The following is a 13,304-nucleotide window of genomic DNA, read 5'->3' on the forward strand; positions in this document are numbered from 1 at the left end:
CTCTGATACCGCACTGCGCCATATCGTTTTTCAGTTAGTCTCTTCACTTCTACTTTCTCTGGCCTCGCATTCGTTTTCCATTCAGTTCTATAGCATTCAATCAGTGTGCCACATATTCCGAAGGTCTTCTTACATTCCAAAACCATCTCAGTCTACTTTCTTGCGGATCTTCTAGTACTGGCCCCACCTTTACTGTTTCTCGGACATTCTTAGTTCTGCCCTTTCTACTTACTCCATGCATCCACCGCTGCATTTTCATCTCCGCAGCATGTAGCTTTTATTCCTCTCTCTTCTTCGTCGTCCAACATTCCACTCCGTATAATTTGGCAGGTTTTACAACTGTTTTGTAAATATTTTAGAGGCGTATTGATATCCTACGGCTACACAATATCCCCATTTTGTCCAACGGCTACTAATTATGTTGTTTACATATTCCATTCATGGATTTTCCAGTAGTATTGATCTCAATTATTTGAATTTTTTCGTCATACCACCCCTTCTTCTTCCAGCCAATTCTTTTATTTTCGATTCTATTTTTGTTCAATGGGCAATGTAAATATTTTGTGTTAGTTTTGACCTTGGTCTCACTCACCAGTACGATCTCATCTGGGAATTCGAAGATGCCAACTTTCCGATATTCTTAGTAAGCTCGTTCATCGCAACTGCTATAAGGGGTGGGATAACACTAAATTCTGATAAAGCCCCATCAGTTAACTGTGAACTCTTCTGTTATTTCACATGCACTCCCCGACCTACATCTATCATACATTTCTTGAATTATACAGATGTATGTGCTCGGAGCAAGCTTTTTCTTCAGTACTCAGCAAATAAGATCTCGATGCACTTGATCATGCGCTTTCTATAGATCAATGAAAACTTTGTGAGAGTCCTTGTGGTATTCTCTGTACTTTTATATTGTCATCCAATATGCAAGTATTACATCCATTATCAACCGTCAACCGTCTGTTATTTTGGTCTCTTCTCGCAATCATGCTCTTATCGCTCTCTCACAGATCTACATTCCATGACTCGTAAATTGTATTCCTCTGTACTTGCCATATTCTTGCAAATCTATTTTGTTTACAAAATCTGCACAACGTAGGCGCTTCTCCATTTTTGGCCTCTTTCCTTTTTCCAATATCCTCCTGTCATGCTTCGATAGGGATCTTTTCTGGTCTAGGGCTTTGTCGCTTTTCCATTTTTAATGACATTTTTCACCTCTCCATGGTCACAGGCAGGCAAATATGATTCACGAATAGATTTTCACAAGTTTCCTTCGGATTTTCTTCATAGAGAAGTTTATGGAAATACTTCTTTATCTTCTCACTTGCCAGAGCCTCGTTATTATTTATCCTTGATAATAAGAGCATGCGAAATATCTCTGTTATCTTTGAAAGCTTGTATATAATCTTTTCCCCCTTTGGTTCCAGGTTCTTGTGCAACTCTTCATAATCTTTACCTTTCCCTACACTAACTGCGTTTTGGGATTCTTCTTCCCTTCGTTGTAATCCTTCAGGTTTTATTGACTGTCAGAGTTTTACCATTTTTGTGCTATTCCATTTTCTCCTTCACAGCTGGTCAATTTGTTTATTCTACCATCACGTTTTGCATAAATAAAGTCTCTTTATCGTTTTCCCACAAACTTTCTTGCTGTTTCCTTGAGTCCTTGAGTGTTGCTAATACTCTTAAACACTTCCCTTTCGCTTGGACCTCTTCTTCCTTCATTTCTGGTACTTGCGATAGGGTAGTTTCTTTTTGAATCCGTTCAGCATTTGTCCCATCTAGTTTGTTTTATCCTATATTTCTTTGATGCAGATATCGGCTACTACGATGCGGTGTTCCTCCTTTAAATTATCCCCTTGTATCTTTGCAGTCTTTTGCATCACGTAGGTTTGCTGAGACCTTGAGGCGTCGCTCTTATATGTAATAAAGTGTTCTTTCTTCTTATAGAAGGTATTCAAAATAACAAGATGTACCGCTTCCGCCACTTTAGTATGTTCCCATCCAGGGGCGCCGGAACCGGGGGGGCAAGGGGGGCAGTTGCCCCTCCTGAAATTTTCAAAGGGGGCAAGATACTCGTTTTGCCCCCTCACTTTCAGACTGTAAAAACATCACACAACACTGATTATATGAACTAAATTTTACTTTTTATAGTAATGCAAAAAAAATATCTATTTCAAATTCATCTTTCTCTTTGAAACAAGAGACCGGGCGCTTTTTCTGCCCCCATGTTAGACAAAAAGAGTTAGGAAAAAGAATTGAAAATTCTCTTTATTTCCATTGGTGTACATTCTCAAAACACTGTAAATTCTTTTAAAATTGTTGTTTAAGTAATCGTAAGTCTGCAATATGAAACGAGTCGTTGAGCGAGATTTTAAAGTTTGAAAAATATAACAGTTTAAATGAGTAACAGAATATTTAGGGCCTAAATACATTTTCCATAAAGTTAAATTAATGTTCTTACAAACAATATGCAGAGTGCAGTAAGTTTTATAGTGAGGAGGAAAAATGTATAAGGTAGGATTAATAATTCAGAGCATATGAAAAATGCGAACTCTATTGTCGTTTTGCTCGTTTAATCCTTTCACTACCATTTTTTTTCGGAGTGAGAAACATTAATATATGGCTATTTTAAGTTGTTTTCAAACGTATAAATATATATATAAAAAAAGAATTTCCACCGTTTCGTTTTTCGACGTGGGAAGGGTGGGACATTATGTAGCTATTCCTATGATATTTTACGTGGGACCTATATATCCCAGTGGTATTGACATGAATGATCTTGTATTTTCAATTATGAAACGTATATTGTCATAAAAACAATTGGGTCGTATTTATGATTACAAATATTTTATATTTCTGCATCCTTTTCCAAATTACAGTACACGCAACTGCTTTATCACTAGCACATTGTTCGTCACTTTCATTGTTCACGTTCACTTCTACTACTGTCTATTTGATAATGTTAATAAGAATTTTGTGAACCATTAGCAGGCTTCTCTTTACCAGTGAAACATCGATTCATAGCAATAAAATGTGGTAAACTACCAGGGGTCCTCTGAAAATGTATCGTGGGACACATATGTCCCAGTGCTAGTGAAAAGGTTAAGATATGAGTGCAAAAACAGAACACGTGTTTCAGCTTTCCTTTCAGACCAAGTTTGCAAATAAGAATAAGAAAAACAGTCACTGCTTATAATAACTAGTAGTGTTAGATATTTAGCTCGCAGTGGTCAAGCAATCAGTGGACATTTGCATAGTATGGGTAATTTGATGTCACTCCTGGCTGAAAGAAAAATGGATGTGCCTGTTCTCAATCAATTGATTAATCGACGGGATATCTGGCTTAGTGCTGATTGAAAAAATCAAATTTTAAAGATTATGGGACATGCAATATGGAGAGACTTGGTAGCAGAAGCTAAAGAGTCTCCATTTTATGCAATCATAGCCGACTGCACGACTGATATTTTAAAGAAAAAACAGTTGTCTCTGTATGCGCTGTATTGACTCTGTTTCATCAAACCCAACAAAATATTTATGGAAATGATCACCCCATATGGCACAAAATCGGAAACAGAATTCACGATCAAAGATATTCTAACGAAACCTAACTTGAATGCAGAAAATATACGCGAACAGTGTCATGATGGTGCAGCTATCATGTCAGGACGAGTGAATGGTGTGCAGAAGATAACTTCGACTCAACATCCGAAAGCTGTATACATTAATTGCAATAATCAAGCATTAGATCTTCCATTGCAGGAAGTAGCACGAAAATGCGAATCTTTGTGTGACGTGCGGGCCATAGTGAAAGATGTTTGAAACATCAACCTGGATTCTGCAAAACGATAGACAATATACGCACGCCGACATTGTTCTTGAACCCTGTAAAGCTATCAACGAAAGTAATCCTAAATATTTGCTGCCTGTTTGTCCTACTCGCTGGTGTGTTAGGCGAAAATCTCTAATCAGATTTCAATCTACTACAAACGAATTCAAATCACGTTGGAAAAGAATCGTCAGTAATACAAGTATTCCAAATGATGATCAAAAAGTAATTCTAAAAGGGTATTTGAAAAGAATGAACAAATTCGGAATATTTTTTCTGATAGTCAGTATACGTGCTTTTGTACCTTGCGGACCACTGGCGAAAGTGCTTCAAAATTCTGAAGCTTCTGCTTCTGGATTTAAAAGAGCAGCAGCGATTCTATCTAGAGGATACTCTGAGAAACCTACGAACGAACAGTGCATTTGAAAACATCTATAAGGAAGCAAAGGAAAATGCAGATATACTACACTTAAAATTGTCCACTTCATGAAGATCAAAAGAGAACACCAATTAGGTTGGAGGAGACTGATAATCCTTCTATAGCAGCTACCCTAGAACCTGTATCAGATCTTCGAAAAATGTACTTCGAAATCATTGACTCTTTGTTGAATGAAGTGCAGTGTCGTTTCAATCAGCCAGGCCTCAAACAACTCATAAAACTCTAGAAGACACTTTCTGAAGGAGCTATATGTGCTGGTGGGCCTCTCTCAAGAGAATATTTGAATCAGGAATTGGGAGTTCACTCATCGGATTTTAACCTGGATAGATTATGAGCTCAGCTCAGGCTGCTTCCACCTACTTTGATGACGACTGAGTCGCTGACGACCATCAGAATATTAAAAACTATTAGTGCTGAAACCCACTACTGTTCGCAGCCTTCTCGACCAAGTTGTTCGTCTAGGAACTTTCGTTCTCGCTATGCCAGCTTCTTAAGCATTTGCGAAAGATCATTCAGCTATTTGCGTCGTCTAAAGACACATTTGAGGACGTTCATAACGCAGGAAAGATTGGCTCATCTGCTGTTGTTGCATATGTGTAGCGACCAGACTTAAACACCATTGCAAGATAATTCAAAGACAAGCGAAATAAAAGATACTATTGGTCAATGTTGAAAAGAAATAAATGTAGAATTACGTAAGTGAAAATATTATGCGTATTATAACCAATTATTTAAATTACAAAATAGCACTTAAAATTCAATATAAACTTGAATTATTTCTTATTAATTGTGTCTACTTTATTAGTGTGAAGTGAAGTGAATAAAATGAGATTAGGAAGAAAGGTGAATGTAATAACAAACTGGATGTACTGAAGTAAGTGTAGTAAAAAATATAAATAACTCTGGATAATTAGAGTAATTGAATTTTCTGTATAAATTTTATGGTCTTTAGTCAAAATTCCACTTTTTCCATTTCTGGTACGAAGTCAAGTACGTAGGAAAAATATATTTTCTTATTTTTTACTTAATTATGTAGCTTGCTTTATATTGTACAAGTTACTTTCTACTACAAAATGCTACAAAGTTTTTAGTTCTAAATAGCAATTTCTAATATTACAGTGTACTGCAACACCAGAACTGGATTTTTAAAAATATAATTTTAATTTCCTCGTTTTCAAGTGATTTAAGTAGCTTTAAGATTCTTTAATAGTGTCCGTGTGACCATGTCCAATACAGTTAAAAATATGTACCAGTATGTAAAATGGTAAACTTTGTACTTACAAACAGTCATTGTGAGCAGTACAAATTTTACAATTTTATATGTTTTTAATCCTGATTTCAGTGGTTGAAAATTTCTGCACCAGACAAAAATCCAGCACAAAACTACCACGGAATTAATTAATCTAAAGATGTAAACTAATTTGCCTCTAATAGATGGAAATTTCACTCTCACGAAACTGTTTATAGCTTCAATTATTATTATTATTATTATTATTATTATTATTATTATTATTATTATTATTAACTAATCAAATCAAATAATTGGTACATCACAAACGTATATTCGTATTATCTTACCTATGTTACATTCCCGTGTCTATTTTCAAGACAGCGGTTTGCCCCCCCAGCTGAAAAATACTTCCGACGCCACTGTTCCCATCTTTCTCACATCTGACTTACAATCGGTACTCTCCATGTACCTTTGATATCCTGATCTTGATCGTTCTACCATCCAAAATTCTTGCTTTGTATCTCAATCACACCTAAACTATGGGCATAGGCGCTCACTATATTGAAGGATTATCTGTATCCTAGCACATACTTACTGTCATAATTCAACTGCTTGCTCTGTTCACGTTCAGCAATGTCTCTTTCATATTTTTGTCTAAGACAACCCCAATGTCATTCTATCTGTTTTCCCTGTATCAATTTTCTATTTCCTTTGTTCTGGAACTCTTCCATTCAGTCCTGAATGCACATTATGCTTACTCTTCTTCTTGCTAGCGTTTCCGATAATTCGTAGCTCTCACATGTCAAAGTCTCGACGTTCCAGGTTCCTAGTCTGATCTTCGGTTGTTTCTGGACTCGGTTCTTTAGCTCCTTCCGTTCGTTATTAAGAGGTATCTCATGCTCACTCCTCACGACCTTAAGGCAATCGGTCTGCACGTCGCTTCTGGAGTATGCTGTAGCCCTTTCTTTCTTTATATTCCTTTTCGATCCATATTTAATTGGGCAGTTGGTTTTACAGCGAGCTGCCAATCTAGCGTCAACTCTCAACTTGGAGAACCAGTTGAAGAACATCTTCGATAACAATTTTCAAGTAGAAGTCTGTATCAAATCTATTGATTTGTATATGTACGTTCTTTATCAACAGCAAGGCAATTCTCAAGTTGTACCTAGTATATAGGACGAGACCTACAGTTTCAAGTGTTATCTGAACTACTGTAGTGTGTTCGATGCTCTCCCACAGGGAATCGAATTATGTTCTCCATCAAAAGCACGAGTGCTAGCCACTAGGCTAGGAAGAATAGGCTATTTAAAATCTAAAGGTTTCGCAACAAAGAAGAGATATCATACATGGAATTTAAATTGTCATCTTGTCATTTCTATTAGGAAACAGAAAATGTCGCTGAGCATCAAAAATCGAACCATTTGAGCACGAAGTGACTATAGTACATAGCTCCATCCCGAGAATAATTGTAGAAGCTCCTTAAGCAAGTTTAAGTTTATTGTCAAAAAATCCTCTATTATAGTTTATTTTATTATTTCATTTCAGAGGAAGGTTGTCTAGACACGGAGTACGATTGCGCAGACGAGTTTTGCATTGATGGTAGCTTGAAATGTAATGGTCATCCGAATTGCCGTTTCCAATGGGACGAGGATAGTTGTGAGGTGAGTTCCAATTCAAAAGATAATTTCTAACTTCTTCTTTCCCTCTGAACTATAGTAATAGTGAACACTTTTGTAATCGAAGAGAATGAAGTTGAATTTGAGATTAAAAGGAATTTACAAATTGCATTATCTCCACATGTCATAAAAGGTTTTATTTCAACGAGACGTTCGTTTGTTCGCTTACCCGTATATGTAGAAGGCTAAAGGAAATATTATTTGATGTCTTTAAAGCAAGTTTTAAACTAAATATATGTGTCGCTCAGATTCTCCAGGAAAAAGTTTTGTGGTATTCATATTTTCCTATTCAGAGAAAATAAGGATAATTTAATAATAATAACAAACATCGCAAATTCTGCTTTTCTCCAAAGTGGTTGTAATGACGTTGTTCATATTTCATGCATATAACGAGACGATATTTACAAGATTCACGGTGTGTCAATCAAGTTCCCGAACTAATTTAATAAAGTGGAAAATATTACTCGCAAGAATGTGTTGTCTCTACAGCTTTCTACAATATCACATCATCTATCGATTCACAACTTTCCCGTTCGAGCAGTGAATTAAAGCTGTTACGGAAGTCATATACAGTTCTAAATTCACGGTCATCTTAATGGCTTTCATGTCGTCAAAACATATTTTCCTTCAGGTGGAGTTTTAACTCGGAGATAGAAAATACTACTTTGAATCCAAATATGGGAATAGTCGATGACAGTGATCTTTTTCTGTTATATAGCCGCCTGGCAATATTAGTTGTTAGGATAACTGTCATGAGGCAGACTCGAAACTGATTAATTATGATCTAACATGGGTCATTTCCTGAGAGATCGCTTCATTGATCTCTAAATAGAGCCTGATGTAGATAGTTTGGCCTTCTGGAGAAAATTCATGGTAAATGAAACAATTAGCACCAGAAAAAGCGATCAACGAAGACTTAATTTGTAATTTCTGTTTGCGAAACTTAATCATTTGGTCTTTGTTGTCCTGTTCAGACCCACACCAACGACTGTCGTTCGGTCAGATAATTTTTGTACATGAAATGCCATATTTTACCACCAGTGACAATGGCATTGAAATCTAATGAGGAATTCACTGTCATGACTAAGTTTCTGGAACTTGCCTGTCGCTGCACCTTCTCTTCAACATTCACAGTTCATGGTGTAAACGAGCCAAGAGTTTCTTTTCCCCAAAATTTTCATGATAACACCTAACGGTCTATTTAAACCGAGGATACTGCTGATTTCCCAGAGCCTCAGCTGATTGACGTCTACAAGAAGATTCCTTAAGGAGTCCACAGTTTTGTCATCTCTTCGTATGCTTGAACATTCTGTCCCGTCCTTTCGTCGTCCTCCAAAGCGCCGTTATCTGTGCCTTCATGAAATCGTCTGTATCTCTCAAATATGCTTGTTATAGACAATACATTATACTCGTAAGCATTCTACAGCAAACCATGGATTTTCATAGCTGATTTTCCCAATTTTACACAAAACTTGAGAGCAGCTCTCTGCTCCATGTTGAAAGCACGACTGAGTATAGCGAGCGGTCCCGGATTTTATTACCGGTGGGAGCACTTGGTCGAAAAAGTGTACCTGCTGTTTTTTTCGGCCAGCCATTCTGAGTGCGGTTTACCTGGATTTTCCTCATTCACACGAAGCAAATGTCGTGATGGTACCTAATATGCACACCAAAGGCCGCTTTCTTCTTTTTCTATTCCTTTCTTTCTTCCCAACTTCTCCGGATATTGTACTCGCCGAGGGACGTGACGAGCTTAAGGTCATAGATGCTGTGGATGCCTAGAAATATGTATAAAATAAATAATTAATAAAATAACGACTGAGTACTGTTAAATTCCACTACTGGACTACTGGCCAGAGCATCTTGAAATATACTCCATTCACGCAGTGGACAAACTTAAATCCTATTTCATATATATATATATATATATATATATATATATATATATATATATATATATATATATATATATATATATATATATATACCCTTACATCAGGAAGAGATGATTACTCACATCAAAATAAGAGTAAAAATTCATATGGACCTATGGCGGAAAGTGCATAGTTTCAGAGCTAGGGCTATCTAAAATCGCGAAAAAGCTAAATTTCAACAGGCCCTATTTCGAATTCCAGAAACTGTGGATGGTTGTCCTTATTAGCGTAAAGGAAGTCACACATACACAATCCAAAATGCATATTTCATCAATTTTCAATAAGTGTACAAGGTATTCCCTACAGGATATTCTCAGATATGCTCTCAATAGAATTTTCAGACATACCCTGATCTAGGAGAGTCTAAAGTAGTCAGGGGTAAACCTTGACAACAATGGACATCCAATGCTTCGGAGGAGGGTCGGAAATCCACTGGTGTAGTTAATTTTACCGTAGCTTGTACCGTTTGCAAGGTATTGCATGTTAAATATTAGGCACTTCACGAATGTTGAAAAAACAGAAGATTGTGCAGTTCCCTGTGTGTATATGTAATCTTTCAAACGATTTATTGTTGACGAAATATTCCCTGAACGTAAATACATGCATACACACAGACATAAATACGAAAACGGTAGGTCTTCACCCAAATCTGGTCGTATCTTCATTTACATTAGGCATTTTGACCGTAATGGAATACTTCCTTGTTACGGTATAACATGAAAGTAATAACATTCATTCACACAAATGTAATAAGATTATAACAACAATATTGTAAAGAGTTTGTTTATACCTACAGTCAGTGGCGTATTTACGATTTTGTTTCGGAGGCTTTGGTAACTTTATTTCTGGAAATGTGCACATTCTACAAGATATTTCATTTACTTTAAGATAGTAAATAAAATTTTGAGAGGCGACTTAAGCCCGGTATCCCCCTCTTAAATACGCCACTGCCTACAGTTTTTTGCAGTTAGGAATTATTTTGATTTTTCAACATCGTTACCGTAACTGATATTACGCTAAAATGTCTATTCGCGAAGTGCCTGGAGGTATTTAATATGCAATATCTTCCAAACGATACAAGCTACGGTAAAATTAACTACACCAGTGGATTTCCGAGAAAAGTCTACATGCATTTGATATATCACTTGCACCTATTTCCATTTGAAAAACCGAAAGTTAAATGCAATATGGCGGATCCAAGATGGCAGTCGTGGTGTGTAACATGTGCTAGAGAAGCCGTACTTGAAGCAATTTGTTTTGCATATACCCACATTCATGTCCATTTACATCTAACGAAACTAAAAGCAATTTGTATTCGAGCGTTATAGTAGTGTATGAATTCCGGATATACGAAGGCACATAAATATGCAAATTACCCGTATGGGCAGCTAAAATTAGTACAATACACATTGAACCGCTGAGAACTTTGGATTTAAATGAATTTTACACGAATCCCGAGGGGACACTTCGCGAATGTACCTTGTGAGAGCCACGACTTTTCTTCAAAACACAACGGAATGCATTTAATCTAATTACAAATTAGCAATTTTACTCACCTCTGATCTATATTTATGTGTAGAGGCAGGCCGGTACCGAGCCTAAAAATTTAGAGGGGACCAAGCCAATCATACTATAGTTCATTACCATATTATAGTTCATTTGCAAGCCTACCGGTAAAAATTTAGCCCCCCCCCCCCGCCTAGAGCCCCCTTTGATACGGGCCTGTGTAGAGTTTTGGTTGAATTGAAAATAAACTATCATTGATATGTGAAAACTATCAAAATCAAATCAGGTGTTTGTATTAATGCTGTTCATTCAAGCTTGTTTTACTCGATTCACTTATCAGTACAGTATCAAGTATGAACATGTATGAACAATTACACTTGAAATTAGGGGTACATAGGATGCTTTGGCATTACACTCAAAGAATAATGTTTCTGGAAGAGTCTATTAACTAATATATAGATGCATAAAATTACAACAAAAGACTGTCGTCTGGAGAACTCGGTCAGCACACAACGAGCACTCAAACAAAGATTATCACTGAGCCTCCACGGCCCCATCAACGAAATCTATTTCTAATTTCCGACTCACTACAACTTGGTCAAAATTCAGGATGATCCATCAAATAGTTCTTGAGGTCTTTTGCTTCCTGGACAGACAGGGAAACTCCCTAGTGGCTAGGTGGATAGCGTACAGCCCTTTGGTGTGGGGAAACCCCGATTCGGCTCTCGACGGGAGCTCATGTAGTTTGGACCCCACGTTAAGTTATAGGTCCACATCTTATATAGTCTAGCTGCTGAAAGTTACACTAAACTCAAATCTAACTAACTAATGGACAGATAGGGTAAATATATTCTATAAACGAATTTTGGTTCATAAATCGAACTTCTTAAAAATTAGAGTTTAGATCCGTCAGGGGCGGATCCAGGACGGACTTCTGGAGGGCGCGATGAGTTGTCATACTGCTACTAAGAGCTAAATTTAAGAGCTCCAAACTCTGGGATGGGTTTTATTTATATATAAAATAAGAATGTATCTTCTTCTGGGTGGGCGATTTCCCCCCTGGATCTGCCCCTGAGACCCGTGCGATTTTGTAAGTACACAGTAATATTTCCGAATGTCTATGAACTAGCTGTCTATAATTATTCCTAAATCACAGCATAGCCTAGGGCATGATCACAACGTTAATTACGTGTTTCCTTAAACAAACACTGTGTGTATTTTCTCGGTAAATGAATATACGAGATCATACAAGACCCTTTCATTACAAAGCTGTTAACCTGAGTTAATTACTGAACTGTCACAATTTTTTTGTTTTATCGTTTTTTCCTTTGTTAACACAACTTGTTAATTTCGCCCTCAGTTTCCTGTGGTCGCAAATTCAATAAGTTGAGTTAATAGCTGTATCTAACTCCATGAATTTCTGTTGTAAGAACTTGATTGCGTGTATGTGTGTGCGTATTTGTTAAGTGACTATTAGAAGGACTGGGGAGAGGGATGCAAGAAGCAAAAGGAACAGCTTGCTGTTACTGAAAGATAAGAGCTTCGTAAACCAAATGGCCATTAGTCTGATAAAACCAGTTAACAAAGTGAAACGTAATCATGAACACCACCGAAAATATATGTGTGTATGTCTACACGAAATAGTTCTGCACGATTAGGGAAAGAAAAGAGAAAAAAATTTGTCTTCTTTAAATATTTCATCACTTTCCATATTTTCTTCCGTTATTTTCAGCTTCTTTAGAGGAGAATTTATGGTGGTACTCATTTGTTGGACCTCTTTTATAACGATGTTCATTTGTCAACTTTAGTATGAACTGCCATCTACGGACTAAGAAGGAAATTAACTCCCCGCCTTACACTCGGTTGTTAATGGTCTGTTATTCATCATGCATTTTTATTTTTCACTATATATATTGTTTATTCAACGTAAAAAAGGAAGTAGTTATATGACTAGAATAATGTATAAGTTTTGGTTTTGTTTCTTCTTCGTGTGCTTTGAAAGTGTTAGTGAACATTGTAGCAGTAAACAATGATGTGATTATTGGATCTTAGTACAACAATAGATGTCACTTTATATCCGACCATACTTTTACATTAGAAGAAACTCTACGGTGTCTTCTGAAAGAGAATTGAAGAAAGACCATCATTAATCTTATAAGAAACTGGATAAGAAGACTAAAATAATTTAATACATGTTGAAAACAAGATGTACACCGTAATTAGGGCCTACCTTGTGCAAAGCATTTATAATTATTGCCATTATTTAAAGTTTAGTGGTTACATATAGGATAGAATATGTAGGGATATACTGGAGCCGAAGCGATGATCACAGAATCTTTTATATTTCATGGAAGATGAGGCAAAAGTAATGAAAAACGTGCTGTTTAAGTTACAACAAAAGTGTTCAGAGTTATGCATTACTCTGTAAATGTTTGTAAAAGTAAACAGAAAGTTAATTAAGCTACTTTCTTTCCTTTTGTTTGTATATCTTAAACTGGTTTGTACCCTCCTTCATTTTCCTTTTTCTCTGCAGAAATAGTCATCCACGCTGTTCCCTTATTGGAAAGAAAAAATAGTTTAAATAGTTTTCTTTTGAGAAGCAACCATTACACACTCCAGTGAGTTAGAAAAAATATGCTATGAACTGTTTCTGTTAAATATCATTTCACCATTCATTATTAATACAAGCATT

The 13,304-nt window shown here is 36.4% G+C and overlaps 1 protein-coding gene across 1 annotated transcript in view; it reads left to right on the forward strand.

The window, feature by feature from the left end:
* LOC145674418 (uncharacterized) overlaps positions 1-13,304 on the forward strand; it is a gene marked incomplete in the record, with an annotated part of 974,191 nt that overhangs the window by 919,372 nt on the left and 41,515 nt on the right. Inside the window, 1 exon segment of the mRNA XM_081744455.1 lies at positions 7,045-7,160. Within this exon segment, the coding sequence (XP_081600581.1) occupies positions 7,045-7,160 (116 nt within the window).

The sequence above is a fragment of the Thermobia domestica genome, chromosome 2 (genome assembly GCF_964235325.1).
Source record: "Thermobia domestica chromosome 2, izTheDome1.hap1.1, whole genome shotgun sequence".
Classification (NCBI taxonomy): Eukaryota; Metazoa; Arthropoda; class Insecta; order Zygentoma; family Lepismatidae; genus Thermobia; species Thermobia domestica.